Source organism: Anolis carolinensis, chromosome 2 (genome assembly GCF_035594765.1).
Source record: "Anolis carolinensis isolate JA03-04 chromosome 2, rAnoCar3.1.pri, whole genome shotgun sequence".
NCBI lineage: Eukaryota > Metazoa > Chordata > Lepidosauria > Squamata > Dactyloidae > Anolis > Anolis carolinensis.
Window position 1 is genome coordinate 240,894,503 of NC_085842.1, and position 23,688 is coordinate 240,918,190.

Sequence of the window (23,688 nt, forward strand, 5' to 3'; positions counted from 1 at the left end):
GGACCTCCAAGGATTGAAATGTGAGAGTGACTTCACTTGTCTCCATTTGTTAGCTGTGTCAAGATTCAAAACAAACACAAACTGATAAATTGACTCTTATAAATATGGAGGGGTGGATTGAAATCTAAATCTAACAGGACAACCGTCAATGGAGTCACTTCTCTGAATGGAATCAGGAAGTGATAAATCACTTCTCCCTAGTGTTGTCATCCCTGCAAACCAAAAACCTACCCCAGAGGATTGGAAAACCTACTAGAGCTACTTTTCAGCCCACAAGACTTCAGGGAGTTCCAGGCAGGAGAGCTGGGGAAGAGAGAGAAAAGGGGATCTACTTGTAAATCTCAGATTTACAGTAGTTCAACAAGAATTCAGACTTCTTGTTATCTCTCAATAACAACAGCATCAAAATCCCATCCAAATTATATTACTGAAAATGCATTCTCGGGGAAATCCAGTTGTATATTTGTATGCAAATACATATGTGGGCTTAGTTCTGGTACTATTAAAATCCTGAGTTAAACAAGTACAATATGACTATTGTGCGTCTGCAAAAACTCATTGTTTACCCTTGGTTCAGCCCTTTTTAGTTGGAGGGAATTAGCATTTTCTGTATAGGTTTGTGGGGGGTCAGTCTATAGATAGCCTCTTTCCCTTAGAAGCCCCTTTAAGAATCCCCTTGGGCGGAGCTTCAGGCAAGGCACTTCTGGTTCTTGGAGGAGTCAGCCTTTTCGGTGACTGGAAGGTGAAAAGAGATGAAGGCTGAGAAGTCTACAAAATAGCATGTCCAGTCAGAGCTGAATGAGCTGTATTCAAGTCCAGTCAGAGTTACATATTGGGACCATCTTAAAGACAATTGAATACCATACAAGAAAGAGACAATAGAAGAAATAAAGATTCAAGAGCCTCAGTTCAGTTAGAACTATGTCTATCTCTCAAAGACTTTACCTCTCTTCACAAAGACTTTGTAGTGAGACTCAGGAGAGAAAGTCTAAATTTCTTGTCAGTTAATAAACTCTTGTTTGATTCAACTGTATAGTCTCTGATATGTTTCCTGCGCAGCCAGTTCACCTTCCAAGCAGTAAGACAGTGTGGAGGCAGAACAACAACTACCAGAGGAACTACAGACAAGATTTTTTGCAGATGCTTTGCAGTTCCCTTCAATCTGCATTAATCAAACCTTTCTGGATGCCGGGAGACTATTTCCCGAGACTAATGGCTCCATATGAGAACTCTCCTTAAACTACTGGGATTTGTAATTCCACTTTCTTATTCCGGATTAAGCAGCTGTCTGGAAAGGTCCTATGAATGCATAACTCATGAAAAATGTAACAAATGGTCACTGTAACAAAATGATTAATGGTTTAAAACAGTGGTTCTCAACCTGTGGGTCCCCAGGTGTTTTGGCCTACAACTCTCAGAAATCCCAGCCAGTTTACCAGCTGTTAGGATTTTTGAGAGTTGAAGGCTAAAACATCTAGGGGCCCACAGGTTAAGAACCACTGGTTTACTTTACCTTAACATATTTGCACTGATGTTAATATTTCCAAGTGGGACTTGTAATCTTGGGAGGACAAGAGAACCATGGTCCACTATCCCATTCTCTTTGGGGAATTGCAGAGAGATATTTGGGAAAGGGCCAGACAGGTTTCTTTCCCACTTATAGATGCAAAAGCACTATTGATCTCTAATAAATTATTATTATTATTTATTTATTTATTTATTTATTTATTTATATCCTGCCTCATCTTCCCAAGAGGACTTGGGCAGTTTGCAAGGCAACACAGTACAAACAAAATATATAAAATACACAAAAATGAACCAAAATCAGTAGCGGCACCAAATAACAAAAATTATAACATACAGGTGTAAATGACGTAACAATAAAACACAAAACAGAATTTCAATTAAAAGCAAACTATACAAACCAAGTTTAACATCCTAGCCACAAGATAGTTTAAAATATCAGCATTAAAATGCCTTTCATAATTATTTAGACCATTTCTAGTTTTCAAGGTACAGAACATTTTATTTGGAATTCCAAAATACCCCAAAATGCAAAACTAACCACATGAATAGTTGAGAAAGCGAGACATTTTCTTTTGGTTTAACACATTTACTATATTTTGTGCATAAAATTATTAACGATATGGTGTATATTACATTACACAGGTAACTTTTAAGCTATGTATATAAGCTCTCACACCAGAAGCGACTTCCAGTTTCTCAAGTTGGTCCTAACACAAAAAAGCTATGTATATGAGGGTTATTTGAAACATAAATAGACTTCAGGTTTAGACATGAGTCCCACCTCACATATATACATATATGCAAATATAAGTATTCCATAATCCGATTTCTAGTGTTCAACTTCCCCCAACTTTCATATTCCTTTCAAGAACTGTCTTTGGTAGGCTAGGATTACTATTCACACAACGCAGAAATGGAAAGAGGCAGTGACTTGCCTAAGGCCACATGAATCTCATTGAAGTTATTAATGGGAATGTCCTGCTTTGCTACTCACAAATGTGACCATCCTACCAATAATTTAACTTCAGTTAATAGTTGACCAAAGTAGCTGCTTACTGACAGAACCAGCTCCATGTAGGAATGACATTGGTAAAAATGCCAGCTCGGTTATTATAGGGTAAAAGGTAAAGGTTTCCCCTGACGTTAAGTCCAGTCGTATCCGACTCTGGGGGTTGGTGCTCAACTCCATTTCTAAGCCATTATCCGTAGACACCTCCAAGGTCATGTGGCCCGTCAGTTCAGCAGCTCAATGCTTTAACACACTGTGCCACCAGGGGCCCCCTCAGCTCTTATAACATATGTTTAATCATTAAATTTCATGCAGTTCCTGGACATTTCTTAGAACTGAAAAACCTCAAAATGCTTTCGTGGAATACATGAGGTGCCTTAAAATTGCTGAGCAGTGACAAATTTTTAATGGGCTGGAAAACTCAGTGCTGAAATGCATGAAAAACAGCATGCAGCAGTCACGTGCAAAGACTTCCTCATACAGCTTTTAAAAGAGTGGAATAAGGGGAAAGTGCAAAAGTGCAGACAGAGCAGGTGGAATGTTTCTTGTCTTTGCTCATCTCTTCAGTCTGGAATAGTTGCTGCATTTAAATTCTTGGTCTGAAGATCCAGATCTTCCTCTAAGAGAAGAAATAGGAAGACAAGAAGCGGTAGAGACAGTGATAATAGGTACATGTACAAAGGGTTCTTGTGCGTTTTTCGGACTGTGTGGCCATGTTCCAGAAACATTCTCTCCTGACGTTTCACCCACATCTATGGCAGGCATCCTCAGAGGTTGTGAAGTATATTGGAAAAAATAAGCAAAGGAGGTTTATATATCTATGGAAGGTCCAAGGTACATGTGCAAAGTCATGTTTCTTTGTATTAAAATAATATAGATAGCTTGTAAAACATCAAAATCCAGGTGTGTAGATACTGACTTTGGTCAATGTTTATATATAATATCTGTCTATCACACACAAAATGTAACTCATAGTGTAGAAGATAGTAGTTTCTTAGACTATAGAACTTTTAGAAATTACCAACTTACCACATCTGCCATTCTCAGTTTTGAAATACATTGAGAATAAAAAATGTTTTGACAACAGCATTAAATTGGCAGAAGATGAATATTATTCCTTTCCATGTGCTTCACCATACAATAAAGTTGCTAAACCTGCTGTTTCTCCTTCCAGAAGTATTTATTTGTGCATCAAAATTGTTCATTGAGTATTGTACAGAAAAAACCTAAGAACACTGCAGTAAAAAATGGAGGAGACAATGTGCTGTAGTGGTTTGAGCCTTTGACTACGGAGACTCAAGTTCAAATCCCTACTCAGCCGTGGAAATACACCAGGTGACTATACATAAATCACACACTCTCAATCTTAGAGGAAAGCAAAGGCAAATGGAATAGATCTTGCCATGAAGCTTTGTAATAGGTTCACTTTAGGATTGCTGCAAGTTCAAAATCTACTTGGAACATGATTAGATAAAAATGAAATTTATGCTGCTAACTAGCATCTCCTAGCCTAACATCCCCAGTCCTGTCTTATTGGGGAGCAGCTGCTGCAAATAACAGAGATCTGTTCACTTTCTGTGAGCAACCTTCAGCATGAAATATACAAGAATCTTTGTAGTAAATTCTGCTCACACTAGAGATTACTTGCAGGAAAACTATGGGAACATGAGTCTGCCACTTCCCAAGTTACAGGAAAATGAACCCGTTACTTGCAGTAAGTAATATTGTATTACTTACTCCTTGATAACTTGTTTCTTCTTCTTCTTCTATCACCTAGTGAGGAGTTTTCAAAAATGATACACTTTTACTTGAAAAAAAATGTAGTGTTTTATATGTTAAAGTACTACACATTCCAATATATGTTTGACCAAGGATTGTGAGCTGCGAGATGGGTCCTCCTTTGTGTCCCACTATGGGAGAAATGCATTACACAAGAACATGAGATAGGACCCCCTTCTACACTGCCATATCATCCAGGTTATCAAAGCAGATAATCCACATATCTGCTTTGAACTTGATTATCTGAGTCTACACTGCCTAATTCCTGAAGGTCGGCGGTTCGAATCCACAAGACAAGGTGAGGTCTCGTCTATGTCTGGATGGTAACACTTCCGGGCGTCCCCTGGGCAACGTCTTTGTAGACGGCCGATTCTCTCACACACCAGAAGCAACTGGCAGTATGTTCTTAATTAGCTTCTGACATGATTTTAAAAACCCTCACTTGTTGAATTGAATTTAATTGGTCTTGATATTTCTTTGCCAAGTCAAAACATGGCTTTTTGTTTACACCTTTGGGGCCTAATTTATTTTTCAAGTGTACATGTACCAGGCTTTAACCTTAACTGGTTTAATCTATTTAATCTAGTTATTATTGCTTTAAATCTGGAATTGTCTCCAACTGTTTATACTGTTTTATTTGTATACTGCTCTGATGATCCACAATAAAAGATGGGATATAAATACTTTAATTAACAAATAAAGCCAAATTTCAAATTTTACATTTAACTAAATAAAATTATTTTTGTAACAGCTACCATTTTTCACATCTAAACAAAATCAGCCTTCCTACCCCCTCACCTTGCACCTTGATATGATATTTTTGCATGTTTATACTGTCACAAATTGGGGCAGTGTATCATGGGACAAAATCTAGTTTTAGTAGGAAGCAGGGTCTGGAAGACCTTTAATTCCATAAGGCACCTTAGGAATACAGTCAAAGGGTGGGTGCATCTACACTGTAGAATTAAAGCAGCTTCAGCTTGCAATTCTTCTAACTGCCATGCCTCAATGCTATGGAATCGTTGGTGTTGTAGTTTTACAAGCTCTTTAGCCTTCTCTGCCAAAGAGTGCTAGGGCTCACCAAACTACAACTCCCAGGATTCCACAGTATTGAGCCATGACAGTTAAAGTGGTTTCAAACTTCATTAATTCATCAGCGTTGATGCACCCACAGTCTCTAAGGTTAATGGGGAAAAATCCCAACGGTCTGGGGAATTAATTAGTGGTATAAGATGTGGCTGAAAATACCACCTTCCAGCAATATTTAATATTATTATCTTTATTTATATCCCGCCTTTCTCCCGGTAGAGACTCAAGTTGGCTAACAACCACACAATCTAATACCAATTTAAAACAAAACAAATATAAACATTTAAAAAACAAATATTAGTGCATGGATATAAAAAATATCTGACAGGTTCTTAGACTTTAGTAGTAGTAGTAGTAGTAGTAATAATAATAATAATAATAATAATAACAATAGACACTGACAAAAATACGATCTGTCAACTGCAAAAACCCACCCTACTGGAATCTGTGCGCATCATCCGAAAATACATCACACAGTCCTAGACACTTGGGAAGTGTTCGACTTGTGATTTTGTGATATGAAATCCAGCATGTCTGCCTTGTTTGCTGTGTCATATAATGTCGTTGTGTCAATAATAATAATAATAATCTTTATTTATATACCGCCCTATATCCTCAGGGGACTCTGAGCCGTTTCCAGCATTTAAGACTTTAAGCTTAAACAAGTGCTGTGAAATAGGGACTCTGGGTATCAAATAACTGTTGAGTTGCCAAATAGAAGAGACAGAAACAAATTAATACTCTTACCTTTTTGGGGGTAGTAATTGGTGAATTGCTTTCTCCTCAACTTCATGAAGGCGAATATTATCAGAACTAATAGTAGTAGCAGACAAATTGGTACCATTACAGTCAAGGATTTTTTTTCCGTATTTGATTTATTTGCAAAATCTGTGAGCAAGAAAATCCATGTGATTTATTTGCGGTTTGCACAAAAATCAATCCGCTACTCAAGCCAAAGAAGCTATGCATAAATGCTACTTTTCGTAAGTGTCCCTTACTATACCAGTGATGGCCTGATGCATATAGTACAGGTTCAGTGGGAGTGAAAATATAATTAAAATTCAATACATATAAGTATTTATTATGTTCTTCAAAATGTTCTTTCCCAATGGTTTAAAGCAGTGTGGTCCAACCTTTAGTTACCTGAGGGCCAATCAAACTTTAGTATAGAAATGTGAGGGCTGGAGACATTCCAGAACGAAAACAAATTACATAATTAATATTGAATTACATAATTAAAATATTAATATTGAATTACATAATTAAAATATTTTTCCAGTAAGAAGGGCAAGGGCCAACAAAAATGAATTGGGGCGCATGCTGGACCACACTGGGTTAAAGGAACGTGGTAAGGATCACTGTGTGCAAAATTACAAGCAGACTTTCACACAATTCAGAGCCAACAAAATATCCTAGTATTACACACTTAATGGACTGGATTGAGTTGGCAGTGAGGTGTCTGTGTGCCTTGACACCACTTGTTGATAGAGGATGCAGAATTAACACAGTTTGACACCACTTTAACTGCCTTGGATCGGTGCTATGGAATCATAGTAGCTGTAATTTTATACGGTTATAGCCTTTTCCATCAAAGAGTGCTGGAAATTACAACTTTCAGGATTTCACAGCAGTGAGCCATGGCATTTAAAATAGTGTCAAACTATATTCATTCTACCATATAGATGCCCTCTAAAGCAAAAGCAAACGGTGGCAGCTTCTCCTACTTCATATGTCCTTTCTCACTAATAACTGTTGCCATCTTGACCACACTCTTGGCCAAGTCTCTTCATCTGATAAATGCTGGAGTGTATGTCTTTATCTTCCTAACAGTTGGCCACTGGTAAGCATCAAGGGGCCCTTCCACACAGCCATATAACCCAGAATATTAAGGCAGAAAATCCCACAATATCTGCTTTGATCTGGGTTATCTGTGGTCACACTGCCATATATTCTAGTTCAAAGCAGAAAATATGGGATTTTATTCAGCTGTGTGGCCAAGGATGTTTCCAGAGTTTGTTAATATAGACAACAAACTGTGTCTCCTTTACTGAGCCTCTGAATGGAGAAAAACTACTCAGTTTCCATATCTCAAGGATCAAAATGGCATTCTCTAGTGAGGCAAGTAAGTATCTCTTTTCCCAGCTCCAAATGTTATGGAACGAGATTTTTCAGTTGGGCAGGGACTGGAAGGGAAAGCTAAAACGCCTCCATCAAGCCATCTGAAGTTAATGAAGCAATGCAGATTGCCACATGAAGAGGCCCCTTTGTAAGACAAGAGTCTAACATTACTTAACCGCACCACTGGGAGCAACTTATTACAGTTCAGGACCAGGCAGAGTTCAGAAAAAGCTGCTCGGCAGCTGTGTGATGTTTCATCTATAGCTGGAGAAGGAAGACAATTGTTTTATTGTGTATTTAAATAAAGTTTTTCTGAGCTGGCTGCAGGAGTGCAGAAGATGACATGTGGACACGAGGGGAGCTCTGCTCATGATGCCATGTACCTTTTTCATAGAAAACTGAGAATGAATCTACACTGTAAATTCAATGCATTTTGGCACTGCTTTAACTGCAATGGCTCAATGCTACAGAATCATAAAAGGTACAGTTTTGTGAGGCACCAGCATTCTTTGGCAAAAAAGGTTTTAAAAAACTTTTTAAAAAACTAGGGCCCCTTCCACACAGCTGAAAAAATCCCAGGTTATCTGCTTTGAACTGGAATATATGGCATTGTGGACTCAGATATCCCAGTTCAAAGAAAATAGTGTGGGGTTTTCTGCCTTGATATTTTGGGTTATATGGCTGTGTGGAAGGACCCTACAATTCCCATGATTTATTGTGCCATGGCTGTTAAAGCAGTGCCAAACTGGATTAATTTGCACACTGTCAGTTAACACTGAGACTATTCTCAAATGGCCAGAGGACTTGTCATGCTAACTATCAAACGGTATTGTGAACCTGTTCCACCGTTTTCTCCTTCCCAGTTTTTTTTCTTGGTAAGTAAAACATGGAAAACCTGGGAGAGTTACAAATGGTAGACAATCTCCGGGTTTTTAAACTGCTTTTCACATAGCAGATATGATGTTAAAGGAAGAATCATTGCAGGATATATTACCATAAGAAGAAATCGTCATTGACAGAGACAGAATAAAGACAGGCAAAGGTAAAGGTTTCCCCTGATATTAAGTCTAGTCGTGTCCGACTCTGGGGTCTGGTGCACATAAATGCTTACCGAGCGATGATACTGCACCATGTGCCGATGTGTTTTCATTTAGTTCCCTATTCCAGAATACACAGCTATAGTTTCCGTGATTCCGTGGTTTGACTCTCAGGGTACTAGTAATGTTGAAAAGTCCATCCTCTGTCATTTGATGCGTAGTGAAGGCAAATTTGCTGAGATTAGTGCTTTTCTCATTTTGCCAAGAAACTTCAGCAAGAGGATATCCTTGTGACTGACAAGTCAAATTCAGCTCTGTTTTTTCCTTTCTCTTCTGGAAATGTATTCTCTTGTAGGGTGCTGTAGAAGAAAAAAGTGAACTACAATTACTATAAGACTCCAGTAATCGTGGAACCCATATCCATGGTTTCACCTCACTTTCTGTCCCTGTGATAATTGGATTTTGAAAACTTTGGCTTGTGGTGGAAACAAGAATTGGTTGATAAAACTTCAGCGGAGATACCTTTCCCCCATGATAACTATTTCAGGAGTGAATTTCCCTTTCGAAGGGTAGATTTCTCTCACTTCCTGTTGTCTCACTCCCATTCTTAACTATGAGTTGTTTCTAAGTTGAACGTTTGTAACTTATTTATTTACGACATTTATATCTCACCCTTCTCACCCTGAAGGGGACTCAGGTTAGCTTACATGGGTGACATTATTTCATGCCAACAACATCAATTAAAAGCAATTAAACAACAATTTAAAACAACATTAAAACAACATATGTAAACATTAGACAACTCAGGGACTGCGTGTTCAGCTAAATAAATGAAAAGGTTAAATGTTCTGTCCTTGCTTGCTGAGATACTGATCATTATAACTCTCCACATACCTGCAGTTGCTATCTGCAGTTTTTAAATACATTGTCAATTCAAATATGCATTTAGCAGTATTAATTTATTCATATGTTTATTACTTATTTTTAAATTGCACCTTCAGATATCAGCCAGCATGCCAACGCCTCAAATCAAGAAACAGCCTCCTAAGATCCACAGAAATGCTCGCAAAAACACCTCAACAAGCGAGAGTCCAAAAGTGGCAGGCTAAAACCCAGAACCTCAAGCCATGGCTGATACCAGATGAGAAACTCCCACCTGGGCACACAGAAGACTGGGCGACTTGGAAGGCGCTGAGCAGACTGCTCTCTGGCACCACAAGATGAAGAGCTAACCTTAGGAAATGGGCTACCAAGTGGAGTCCACGACATTTTGAGTGTGGAGAGGAGCAAACCACAGACCGCTTACTACAATACAACCTGAGCCCTGCCACATGCACAATAGAGGACGTTCTCATAGTGACACTAGAGGCACTCCAAGTGGCCAGCTTCTGGTCAAAGGAAATCGCGTATAATGCCAAAGTTTTTAACTTTGTGTTTTTAAATAAATTATAACAGTATCCTTAATTCACTTCTGACACGATAAATAAATTGCACGTTCTATCTAGATCCCTCAGTACAAGGTACCATCAATTTAAAAAGCACTAAACAGTCTGAAACTAACTTGGAAAACATAATCCAACAAGATAAAACATTGTACAGAAAATCACAATTCATCTGATCATAATCCAGCTTTGCCCATTAGGTCCAAAGGCTTGGAGGTGAGACCTAGGAACCTAGTGGTTTCTCTTTATACCAAGTAATGTAACTGCTCCCAAAGATATATTGCATGAAATGGAAAGAGCAAAGGCTGCCAAGGAAGAAGAGAGGCACTTATCTTTAAAATTGGCCACTGTCCCCATGTTATAATGTGAAAAAACCCAAGGGTTTTTCCTAAGGCAGCTGACAAATCTCTGAATTAAAGCCAGGCTTTGTGTTGTCATAAAAAGAGACTAATCAGTATTTCTTGGTCCCAGCATGCATTCATAAGAGTAACCTGATACATGGATATTTGCTTGGGATTTATTTAATCTACAGGTTGAATTTAACTGTTGACCTTCTGATCACAGTTTCTGCCTAACGTCTGGATTTTCCCCCCAGAGTATTAATGCTCTTGCGCAACTAACCTTTAACATCCAAATAAATGTACTTGAGGTCGGATCCTTCATAATGCACAAGACAAACATATATTCCTGAATCTGCGATCTTTACATTGTTGAGACACAGCATGGAAAGTCCAATTTTTAATTCGCTGGGTGCAACTCTGGCTCTGTCTTGATAGTCTGCGTGTTGCTGCCTGAGGTCTTCTTGACCTTTGCTGAGCTTGTAAACTTCTTTTACTTCATTTCCCTGGGAGGGTTTTCTTTGCCACAAGACACTTAAATTGGTCAGATTGAATGGATCGTGGACTGGAAAGCGGCAGCCCATTGTCACAGTGCCCCCATGCTCTGCAAAATAACGTGGCTGAAGAACTTCCACTGTGAATAAAGCTGAGACATAAATGTATGATTATTCATCAAACAAAGTACTGGCATTTTTGTAGAGTTGAAAGAGTCCAGTAGGTCACAGCATCTGGAGGGCCACGTAAAATGACATGGTAAGCTGGAACTGGGCCAAGGCCTTGAGTTTGACATATGTGTCCTAGACCAACACAAGAAGTAATTTATGCAGCACATAACTTGCCAGTCTTCATTTTCAATGAAATTTTCATATAAATAATATTAGTCCTGAAATTACACTTAGACCAGTTTGGTGTCTTTTTGCGAACAGTTTTGTGAGGGATGTATAGACATTTATATTTTTAGGTGACAATCCCTGGAATTTCACACCATGCTGAACTCGGGTTGGCGGGATAGACCTGCCACCTTTTTTGATCATTACTAAATAAGACTCTATACATTTAGATTGGAGCCCCAGGTGGCACAGAGTGTTAAAGCGCTGAGCTGCTGAACTTGCGGACCAAAAGGTCGCAGGTTCGTATCCGGGGAGCTGAGTGAGCGCCAACTGTTAGCCCCAGCTTCTGCCGACCTAGCAGTTTGAAAACATGCAAATGTGAGTAGATCAATAGGTACCGCTCCAGCGGGAAGGTAACGGTGCTCCATGCAGTCATGCCGGCCACATGACCAAGGAGGTGCCTACAGACAACGCCGTCTTTTTGGCTTAGAAATGGAGATGAGCACCAACCCCCAGAGTTGGACAGGACTAGACTTAATGTCAGGGGAAAACCTTTACCTTTACCTACATTTAGATGGCCTTCATCAGCTTTTTTGCTTTACACACCGATCTCACATATTTGCTTTTTACAACTTTTTTCTTTCGCCTGAAAAGCTCCAGAGGTTTCAAAGGCACGTGTCATTCTGGGCCCATCCAGACAAGCCCTTAACTCAAGACCCATCTTAGTTTTACTGGAGGCATCCAAATGATGCTTCTGATAAAACCGAACAACTCTGGGGCAAAGTAGGTAAACCCTGCTTTGTCCCAAATTAATTAAATACCTGATAAAACCGAGATGTTTCATAACATCTGGGTCTTTCCAGTAATGGGCCCAGTGTGAATTGGGCCCAGGGACTGTGTCACATGATCCCCAGACCCAATCCAAACAACAGTCTCAGGTTTTTCGGGCTCCATGGGCCCAGAAAACCAAGAATGCACCCACCCCTTCCCCAACCCCCCCAAAATAAGCCCTTAAAATTAAAACTTACCCGACTATTATTAAGGTACTGTTGGAGTCCTCCTGGTATGTAGAAATGACGGGGGGAGGATCAAGTTTCCTCCTTGCCCCCTGTCTCCTGACGTGTCGTTTCTATACTCCAGAATAAATCCAGCAGTACCTTAATGATGGCCAGGTAAGTTGTTTTTATTTTTAAGGGCTTATTTTTGGGGGGGGGGGGGGGCTTCTGGGTGTTTGGGTGCCATCCCCCAGAAGTTACCAAATGGTCATCTAGACACCCCTGGGAAAGCACGGATTTTGGGAGGAGGTGTAGAGAATCAAACCTGAACTGAAGCAGGTTTCTTAAACCCATTTCGGTGCACATTTAAGTAAAATCTGGAAGTGCCTTCTGTGTCCTTTGCAATGGTCAAATAAAAGTCCTAATATAGTTTTGTGAATTCTCATTACAGCCAAAACAATCAGCTTTTCTTTCAGCATTGCCACCATAATTGTGTCTGTAAACCAGAAGTAAGTGTCTACAGCCTGCAGTTCATAATAAAAATTCAATTCCAAAAGCTATACCTGTTACTCAATGGCTGATTCCCTCACTATAGCTGAATCTGCCCATCTTCAGATCTGTGACAAACCCTTCCATTCCAGCCAACATTAGCCATGCAGAAAGGGCAATCTGTGTATGGTATTTGCAAAAGGACAGAGCAGAGAGAAGACTCTTCACTTGCAAATCCAGCAGTAAAAATAAATGTAACAGGCTTTGCTTGGATGAACATAACACACACAACCAAACCCACACAACAATTTGTGGAATTAAATAGGCCACAACCTAATTTGTTACAGCTGAAAAGGCTTTATCTACCAAAAAATCGGATCTGTTCATCAGCCAACATGCCAGTTGAGGCTGGGGCTGGACCTACACTGCCCTATATCCCAGGATCTGATCCCAGATTATCTGTTTATCCCAGATTATTTGGCAATGTAGACTCATATAATGCAGTTCAAACGGATAATCTGAGATCATATCCTGGGATATAGGGCAGTGCAGATCCAGCCTGAGTGATGAAGACCACCCACATTCCTGAAATGGCAGGTGTGGAATTCCATTTTGGCAGATGCCACTGTGTAGTGCCATTGCCACCTGGGAGTGAGGCAGAGTCAAATGCCCTCAAATGGGCATAACTATGTTTGTTTCCTATGGTCCCATAAACAGAGCTGGATATAAGAGTCCCATAGGGTCCATCCATCTCCCTGCAAACTGGATCTGTCCCAAAATTTTCCAAAGTCGTGGCAAATCAATTTTGCAACACGACTATGCCTAACGTTTGGACTACAAGCAACAGGGACCCAAAATAAGAGGATTGATAGAAAGGTGATTTTGTGCTGATTGCCTGTCAGAACAACTGGGACTTTTCCTTCATGTTCCCAGGACTGGCACAGAGTGAAGCCTCTGCTCTTTCATGGAGAGATTAGTCTGCTTTTCCTGATAGATTACTTCTTTTGCCATTGCTGGATCAATATCTATCACTTTTGCTTTCTCTCCCTCTCCCTGCACCCCTGTTTCACTTTCTCTTTCTGTTTGGGAAATTCCAGCTGAGTGAGTGGGCTTTCTGACAGCAAATGGGTACAGAGCTGGCAGCTTCAGGCCCATTGACCAGCCACTTCCACAGCAGCCAATGAGCTGGGATCTAACACAAGATCCCCAGAAAAATACCATGGCAGCCGCACAAACCAGAGCAGCTCTGCTCCACCTCACACTGTAGTCTAGTCACCCACTGTGTTTCTTCAACAGTGTGAAGTGGAGCAAAGCAGAAAACTCTGCTTAAAAATGTGTTCTGTTGCAAATTGACTCAGGCACCATACGTTTGGACTGTCTCCTGTGACTGCAGCATTAAAATGAGGAAGATCTGAGGAATTGTTCAGTATTGTTCAATATCTTCTATTGAGTGCAATATAACTTGCAGAAAACAGTTCTCTGGAGACCCCCAAATTGCAGTCATGTATTGACATTTGCTGAATGTCTACTAAAATGGATTTCCCCGTCTTGGAATATAGGAACTATAGAAGTTCTCTAGACAGTTGTGGAGTTCCTGAGCAGATCACAAGGGAAATGTACAACTTTTAGAATTATAGTGAAGTGGTGTAGTGGTCTGGGCATTGGACTAGGACTTGGAGACTAGGATTCAAATCTTCACTCAGCAATGGAAATCCATTGGGTGGCCATGGGCAAGTCACACACTCTCAGCCTCAAAAGAAAGCAAACCCAAAATCTCTGAACAAATTTTGCCTGGAAAACCCTGTGGTAGATTTGCTTAGAGTCACCATAGGTCAGATACAACTTTTAGATACAATAACCAATTGGAGTAAAGGCTCTCACCTGATACCAAATGAAGCTGGATCTGAACTAGTACAACTAGGAGGGGTCCAAACATTTTTCTAGATGTATCTAAAAGACAATTTTAACATCATAAATATTCCCAAATGTATGAGGAAGTTGACACATGCAAAGAAACAAGGAAGTTCAAATAATAGTAATCCAGAGCAGGCTTTGATCAAACAGTAAATAATGGATATGCCGGTAAATAGGTGTGCTCTTTGTCCATTCTCCTTGACTCATTCCTAGCAGTACGGCATGCCTTGCTGTCCATGAACCAAGCATTTTGTTCAGTTCATGATGAAACTACAAAGGAGGGGTAGAGAATAGTTTGAATTATGACTCCCAAAGACCCTTATCACTGCCAATGTTGAATCTAGAGGGAATTGTGGGTCAAAAGAGGCAGCATAGCATATTGGAGTTCCTGATGAAGAAGCAAACATACTAAAAACAACATACAAGGTTTCATTATAAGATCCTCATTATATACGAAGAGACAAATAGTTTAGCGTGCTGATCCAGCTCCGTTGTTATGAAGAGAAGAGTCAGAGAAGAGATACAGAAACATCCCTGAGCTTATCAGTTTATATCACACTGGACTGAAGATTGTAGACCAAAAGGAAAGACTTTCATCACACAGACTGTCACTAGCCAGTGTTGTTATCTCTTTTCTCTGGATGCCTGTTTTTCATTGGTCACTGGAGGCAGGGTCTTTAGTGTACTGTGTGATTAAGGTAGCCTTGCACTAAAACACAAAGGGGTGCAAGATTAAGCAGTTTGAAATTTCTATATCAAACACAATGATCTTAATAACTTCCCCTCAAAAGATATTGTTTTGATTATTAGGGGGGGGGGGGATGAACCAAGCCACTTTGGTTTCTATTGATTTCTTTCATTTTCCAGTCTTGCCAATATAGTTGCCAGATCAGGAGTATATCAGGCCATGAGATTTCAGAGCCAAAACCTGAGACCAAAGGAGTCAGTCTCCTCATGAGATGCCACTGGAAGCATGTCCTGGAAATCTTACGATGGACAGCCATTGATGGCGCCATTAAGGACCAATTGTGAGTGTATAAAGAAAACCTATCTATTTTTTCCCAAAAGAAACCAAGTTTTAAAAATGAGATTTACAGACACACACCTTTCAAGGCTGCGCTCTTGCCTTGAGACTCCTCCCCATCTGCCAGAGGGCTGGAGCAGAGGCTCTAATACTAACAACTCTGACACTTAACAATGCTACAAAGACTATTAGGGAGACTTTTATCTCTTTTGCAGGGGCCTCTCAGCTTTTCACAGCATTGAGACCATTTTGAGTGCACAGGAGACATTGTAGTTTCGAAATTGAAAGATATTTTTGTTAGCTTTCTTATTCCCAGCAAACCTAAGGAAGGAAACATGACTGCATCTGATGCACTCCACATGGCTATGTGTAAGTCCTTCATAAATCCATTGTCATTATAGGAATTGGTGGGGTTTCCCACCACTCCTTATAATTTCTGTCCCTTTGCCTACCTTTTGAATCATCATGCTGGATGAATCAGCCTGCACAGATATAAGCCTTTTTCATTGGCCATTACTAGAATATGGATTTTGAAATGAATGCCTTTGGGTCTTATTGTCACTGCTGAGAAGTACAGCTTCCTTTACAACAAAAGAATTTGTTAAGAATGATTCAGATCAGATGCCAGACGGAGTAAGATTGTACACTCATTCTTTCTCATAGTGGATTTCCCCCTTTTATGGCCTAGTGGTCTAAGTCTGACCACCTTCGGGATAATCAGCTAATGAATCTAGCCTTGTCCTGTGCTGTCACTTATCACTGATATTACTCAGAGAAGGAAGATAACAATGAATAAAGGTAGAAAAAGGAAAGGGAGAGAAAGCCAACCAGGCTACTGAATTTGGAGTTGGAGTTCTCAAAAATAACTTGTTCATGTTGTAGTATGAAAAGGAGTCAGAGGCTGTCTTGCTTCTTCCCTTCTCACATCTATGTGAGTTATATTTCTGCAAGCAAGAAAGGTGAGAAATTTGGGGATTTCAGAGAGAAGTCTGATCTGTAACTGGGGGGGGGGCGGTATGCTTCCACAGGAATCCTGTAACTAGAGATTTCTCCCCATCATGTGTATGTCTTTGCCCTTCAAGCACATACAGTTTTTAAAGCCACACACAGAAAGTGGAAATCATTATGTGGCAAAGGAGAAGGGGAAATGATCAATTTGGTAGACGTGACTTGTCCTTTTCCATCCTTTTGAAGTAGATCTTAAAACTTCACAATAGAAAATAGTAAATGGCTATGCTACAGTTATGGCACTTTATGAATTATATATGGCTTAGTCCTGTGTGTTTAGTCTCAACCTGTGTGTCCCCAGGTATTTTGGCCTACAACTCCCAGAAATTTCAGCCAGTTTACCAGCTGTTAGGATTTCTGGGAGTTAAAGACTAAAAATATCTGGGGACCCACAGGTTGAGAACACTGTCCTAGATAAAGATGAAGATTTAGGTCTTTCTGTGGCATGTATGGATTCTCCCTGCTTCCCATTTCCCTCTCAACTGCAGTCTGGTGGAATGGCTACTACAAAGGGACACAGAAATGAGGGAAGAGTCTGATAGAGGTTTCTAAAGGACATACAATTTTCTTTGCAAGCCTACAACTTAGTTGTTTTGCTCTTTTACAAGGTACTTTTCTCAAAAAGCTAGGCCGTTATTATGCAGCAATACAACCCACAGCTTGATATGCAACTCTATACATTTAAAAGCTATTTCTGCAAAAAAGACCCTTACATTGTAAAGCAACTGAGTCATCCCTGTTGCTCAAACAATAGGACCACCAGCCCCATAAGATGAAAGGAGGTAGCTTCACATTCAATGACGGTTTCAGCAACATCTGGTTTATCTCATGTTGGTGAATCTACTATAAGGAGCCCCCGTTTGTGCAATGGGTTTAACCCTTGTGCTGGCAGAACTGCTGACTGAAAAGTTGGTGGTTCGAATCTGGGGAGCGGTCATGAGCTCCCGTCTGTCAGCTCTAGCTTCCCATGCGGGGATGTGAGAGAAGCCTCCCACTGAATGGTAAAACATCTGGGTATCCCCTGGGCAACATCCTTACAGACGGCCAATTCTCTCACACCAGAAGCAACTTGCAGTTTCTCAAGTCGCTCCTGATACAAAAAAAAAAAATCTGCTATAGATTTCAATCTGAATTTTTAAAGGAGCTATCCATGGTACTTAACCAGTCTTGTAGCCAGCGTCCCACACTTTCAGTGGCATCACTAGGGTGGGTGTCACCCCATGGACCTCCTCCCATACCAAACAAGACCACAATATTGAAGCTAAAATACTAGACAATTTGAAGAAATCATCTTGCTTATTGCAAGATTTAAGGATTCAAAGCACCATTGTAATAATGATGGTTCTTACCAGAGGGGATGCACATTATGGGAAGGTTCAAAAAGTAAATAAATGCAGAGCTTTAGCCTTACAGGTATACTGATACAGTGTACATGTGCTAGAAAAATGTTATTGTGGTGGTCATATCTAACCATAGGAATATTTTTTTATATATTTAAATATATATTTCTGCTGAAATACCACTCAATTTTGTATAGGCAAGTCATTTTGGTGCCACTCCAAACATCCCTTAGTGATGCCACTGCCTCCTTTAGAGTGAAGACTAAACCTGATAACAGATCTATTATACTATCACTGAAGCTCCCAACCTTTGTGAATGCATCCAAAATTCACTGCAATGAACTGGCCAGGTAAGTTGTTCCACACAAACAGGTTTCACAGCCTTATCTGAAGCCATAATTAGTTTCAAACCGAAACTGAGGGTGCACCCACACTACAAAATTAATGCAGTTTGACACCTCTTTAACTACCATAGCTCAATGCCATGGAATCCTAGGTAAGACCCCAGCACTATTTGGCAGAGAAGGTTAAAGAGCTTGTAAAAAAAAACTCCTATAATTCCATAGCACTGAGGTGTGGCAATTTAAGTGGTACCAAACTGCATTAGTTCTACCGTGTATATGCATCCTGAGTTACAAGAACTAGAAAAGATTCATCTAAAAGTCCAGTCATCTTCTGTGAGTGAAATAACATACCAAATAAGATACCCGAGTATAAGCTGAGTTTTTCAGCCCTTTTTTTAGCATTGAACTCCCCCCCCCCTCCCTTGGCTTATACTTAAGTGAGGGTCCTGGCCAGCTCATATTTGAGTATATATACTCAAGTATATAGGTAATCAGTGTTGGACAGTCTTATCTTAAATTACAGTTTTATGTAAATATTCAAAAACATTGAACCTACTGATGCCTCAATTAATGTAATTTTATTAGTATCTATTATTATTATTATTTTTGAAATGCTGCATTTCCCACCCTCATCTTGTACTTGAGTCAATAAGTTTTCCCATTTTAGTGGTAAAATTAGGTGCCTCAGCTTATGTTTGAGTTGGCTTATACTCGAGTATATACGGTATATCTAAGGCTGACCCTGATAGAGTTACCTACCTATAATGGACTGCCTTATTGTAAACCAGTGGTTGGTAACCTTGATCCCACAAAATATTTTGGACTGCTACTCCCATCATTCCTGGAGCTTCTGGAAACTGAAACCCATATGCCCCACTCCATTTTAAACAAAAAACAACACATTTTTCTTTTTATAGCCATTATTAACAACCTTGATTTATCCCACACAACTCTGTTTCTTCCTTGAATTAGCCACTCTCAGCATCAAACAATTTCCCTCATATCTCCTGCTTTTAATACAAAAAGCTTTCAGTGCTCATGTAAACAAAATGTCCTAGAACACATTAGAAAAATCAGAATTATATTTACCTCTTTAGCTAGCTTAGACCTCCTCCACTGAAAAATTATTTAGGATTTCTGCAGGTTTGATTTGACAGGGCTTCTTGGAGAAGAAGCAGCAAACATGATCCTTCAGAACTGCCAGCTGTCCCTGTTCTGATATTATCAAATATACTTCAAATTGGCTTTCAGGAAATGATGAATCTAGTACAGTTTCACTTTCATTTACAGAACATAACACATTGTGAAACACAATATTTGTTCCTGGCTTATAAAAACATCATTTTCTAATTGGTTCTATAATAAATAAATAAAAACACAGAAAAGGTTTATTAAACTGCAAACATTTTGCTTGGCAGGACACCCTGCAGCACATTTTGCTATAGCTTTTCAATGAAGAGTCTCAACCAACATAGTTTGTGGCAGCCACAAAAACAAAGTTTATGGAGTATAACAACTACTTTCAAAGTAAGTACTTCACAATTAAACAGGAAATAACACTTTCAAACCAGGAACATATTTTTTCAGATTTTGTTACATAGTGTAATGCATTAACCTTCTGAAACCTGACCTGTGGTATAAAAGAGAATCTTACTTTAATAGGTGCAATTGTCTCAGATTGTATAGACACATGCCTATTAATTATAACTGCATTCTTTAAAAATAATTCTTTTCTTTATCATTATTTAAAAGCAGTTAAAATTGATATTTCAAATTAACCTTTCCATTGGTTTATAAAATATCAGAATAAGGCATGCTATTGACCAGTGGTAGTAATCATACCTAAGTAAAGAGAAGCCCCATCCCACACACACAAAAGTAAAGTAATTACCATATACTTGAGTATAAGTCAACTCAAATATCCGCCAAGGCACCTAATTTTACCACAAAAAACTAGGAAAACGTATCGACTCAAGTATAAGCCAAGGGTGGGAAATGCAGCAGCTACTGGTAAATTTCAAAATAAAAATAGATACCAATAAAATTACATTAATTGAGGCATCAGTAGGTTAAATGTTTTTGAATATTTAAATAATTTTATTAATAACACACATGGGTAAATTTTACAATATAATAAAAATTAAAGGTATATAGGGTAGAAACATGAGAAAAAAGTGAAATAGTAAAAAAGAAAAATGAGAAAAGGGGGAAGGAAAAAATTATTTACAGGGGCATTTTGACTTCCATCTTCTTCATAGTGGTAGTGTTTATTTGTCCTTTGAACAAATTGTCCTTTAAAACTATAAGACTTCTTAGTTTCTACAGCCCCTCACTCTCCTTATCCTCTTGCGAAACAACTATTTTCTTTAATCTTCTTTTTGTTTTATATTAATATTTTCATCTTCTCATGTTTCAAATATTCTTTAATTGGTTGCCAATCTGTTTGAGTTTTAGGTTTTCCTTGGTGCATTGCCAGCAATAGAGTTAATCTATCCATATTCATAATCTCCATTATTTTTTAATATTTACATAAAACTGTAATTTAAGATAAGTCTGTCCAACTCTGATTACCTATACACTCGAGTATAAACTACAAAAAAGGAGATTCCACCTGAACATTAGGAAGAACTTCCTCACTGTGAGAGCTGTTCGGCAGTGGAATTCTCTGCCCTGGACTGTGGTGGAGGCTCCTTCTTTGGAAGCTTTTAAGCAGAGGCTGGATGGCCATCTGCCAGGAATGTTTTGAATGTGATTTTCCTGCTTCTTGGTAGGGGATAGGCCTGGATGGCCCGTGAGATCTCTTCTAACTCTATGATTCCTCCATTCCATGTTCTCCATTATTCCTCCATTATAAAGAAAAACTCACCTCCACTTTCATGTCCAAAGGCTCTTTTTCAAGCAATTTCCAGAGCACAATAAATGCCAAGTCCTGGTGGGTGCGCTTAAGAAAAGGAGGTATCCATGACCAGTTTCATTGTGGTCTTGGTGCCGCATGATCTGGCTCCCCTCCTTGGGGAAACCCTGGTTAATCTTTTCTCACTCTCTACAGGACTGTTGAGCCACAACACTGATAATCCTGTTTCTTACTGGCAATCCAGACAGTCCATTCCATGTTCTGATGTCTTCAGCAACCACATTTTTACTAAAACGGAAATTAACAAAATTAAAACCGAGAAGCAAGTCAATTGTGCATTTTATACCAATATTTCCTAGCCTTACCACAAGTCGACCACAAGTCGTAGAAGGTCCCAACCTTCATTTTCAACATATATTTGAGAATACTTCTTTCATTTGAGCCCATTTTTCTGGAGTGAAAAACCAAAAATACACCATTTTGTAAAAATTCTCCTTAAAACCATCACATAACATTTCAATCCCTTTGACCACATTTTCCCCATTTTCCCATCTGTACATTATATACAAAATTCTGAGCCCATTTTAGCACTTGTTCCTCTTCCAACTCAATTTTAACAGAAGTTTATACATATAATAATAATAATAATAATAATAATAATAATAATAATAATAATAATACTTTAATTGTATTCCGCCCTATCTCCCTGAGGGGACTCACCTGCAAATTCCTGCATCTCAAATTTACATTTGGTCTTCCCAAAATTATACATTTTGGCCATTTTAATTATTTCAGCTATTTTTTTTGCAGAAATACTGTTGAGAACTATCGCCCCTTGACAGTAATTCTTCATTTGATATAATTCTATATTGTTCTTGACCATATTCCAAAAGACTGTGATAACGCAGTGGTGAAGGAGAAGAAAATGTACAGCAACACGATAAATAACTATAGATGCATGTTTGAGTGTGTGTGCAAATTATCAGTCCATAGGATGGAACTATAGCAATTAAAATGGAATGATAAGTTTATAATTAGGTATGTAGTGTAAAAGGACCCTGTTCTTTGTAGATAATTTGTCTTTGCCCTTCTTTCCCATCTTTTGATCCCTGAATCCTTTTTTAGAATTGCTGGAGAGCTTTCCACAAAAGGATAGTCATCTTCCAATAACAACAACAACAACAACACTTTATTTAGAGTCTTCTGCCCTTCTCCCCAAAGGGACTCAGAGTGGATTACAACATATAAAGCAGACACAGGCAAACATTTAGTGCCTTGTTACAATCACATACAATGAGACACATAAACACAGACAAAGGCAAAGGCTTCTCCTTTCACTTCTGGCTCTGGAAGTGGTGCTCATCTCTGGGTCTGGGGGAGATGCTCTTCTCCCTTTCCAAGCCAAGGAACCTGCGTTGTCACCTCCTGGTCATGTGGCTGGCATGACTGCTTGGAGCATCTTTTTGCCTATTCCCGCCAAAGTGGTACCTATTTGTCTATTCACATTTGCATTTTTTTCGAACTGCTAGGTTGGCAGGAGCCAGGGCTAACAGCAGGAGCTCACCCTGTCCTGCAAATTTGAATTGCCAACTTTCAGCTCAGCAGTACAAGGGTTTAACCCATTGCGCCACCGCAGCCCCAACAGTATAACTCTGGATCCATGACAAAGGTTGCATCAGTTGGGTTATTTGATTCGTCAACGTCTGTGCTCTTCAGATTTTTCACATTCACAAAATATGGTAGTACAATTAAGGACTAAGAGGACTTTGCAATAAATCTTGATTCTATTCCACTTCTGTCATTCCTTTTATGGATTTTCAGATGATACTCTTATGGCTTAAGTGTTTTAAGGTACTGCTGTACTGCTGTTATGGCTCAAGTATTTTTAGAAGAAAGGTAATCTGCTTTCCATCTGCCATGCAATTCATACAACCTTGATAATATTGTGTGTGTCTCAATTGCAGAATAATAATAATAATAATAATAATAATAATAATAATAATAATACACTTTATTTATATTCCACTCTATCTCCCCGGAGGGACTCAAAGCAGATTACAGGATACATATAAGGCAAACATTCAATGCCTTTTACACAATGACATACACAGTCAGAGATAAAGGTCTTCCCCTTTTGTCATCTCCGGAGTCTGGAGGTGATGCTCAACTTCCGGCCATGGGGAGGTGCTCCCGTTCCATTTTCCCATGCCTAGGAGCCTATTATCTGTGGATTCTCTGATCTATTGCCTGCATGTTTTGCATATCTGCACAGTGTTCTTTTATCTTCCCGCCAAGGTGGTACCTATTGACCTACTTGCATTGCATGCTTTCAAACTGCTAGGTTGGCAGAAGCTGCGGGCTGACAGTTCGGGAGCTCACCCCAACTCGTGGCTTTGAACTGTCAACTCTCTAGTCAACAGTTTTCCGTGCAGCTAGCGGTTTAACCCACTGTGCTACAGTGGCGTGTAACTATTTGTAACACTCCGTCATAGACTTTTGTTTCTCCCCAAGTAATTCCGCCAAGCAAGGTATGTGGACCTAGTAAAAATGT

At 39.3% G+C, this 23,688-nt stretch overlaps 1 protein-coding gene across 3 annotated transcripts; it reads right to left on the minus strand.

The window, feature by feature from the left end:
• Window positions 1–1,688: 1,688 nt before the first annotated feature.
• On the minus strand, window positions 1,689–21,713 carry cd274 (CD274 molecule). 3 transcript variants are annotated; one of them, XM_062971944.1, is made up of 8 exons: window positions 21,503–21,594; window positions 21,150–21,425; window positions 19,373–19,498; window positions 14,535–14,603; window positions 10,623–10,985; window positions 8,634–8,918; window positions 6,152–6,292; window positions 1,689–3,155 (listed from the first exon to the last, which is right to left on the minus strand). In XM_062971944.1, exons 4-8 carry the CDS (start codon window positions 14,587–14,589, stop codon window positions 3,100–3,102), a joined length of 900 nt encoding a protein of 299 aa, XP_062828014.1. In that variant the 5' UTR covers window positions 14,590–14,603; window positions 19,373–19,498; window positions 21,150–21,425; window positions 21,503–21,594; the 3' UTR covers window positions 1,689–3,099. The 3 variants fall into 3 exon arrangements, with proteins under 3 accessions (XP_062828014.1, XP_016846530.2, XP_062828015.1); XM_016991041.2 differs by having other exon boundaries at window positions 21,150–21,712; XM_062971945.1 differs by lacking the exon at window positions 19,373–19,498 and having other exon boundaries at window positions 21,150–21,713.
• Between the last annotated feature and the right edge of the window lie 1,975 nt (window positions 21,714–23,688).

Bases quoted from the DNA above. Each gene is read 5' to 3' on its own strand.
- cd274 (XM_062971945.1), bottom strand. From the start codon at position 14,589: ATGTTTGGACCCCTCCTAGTTGTACTAGTTCAGATCCAGCTTCATTTG. The intron at 10,986-14,534 runs GTGAGAGCCTTT...TTTATGTCTCAG, and splicing joins CCAGCTTCATTTGGTATCAG to CTTTATTCACAGTGGAAGTT. The intron at 8,919-10,622 runs GTTAGTTGCGCA...TTTCTTCTACAG, and splicing joins CATTTATTTGGATGTTAAAG to CACCCTACAAGAGAATACAT.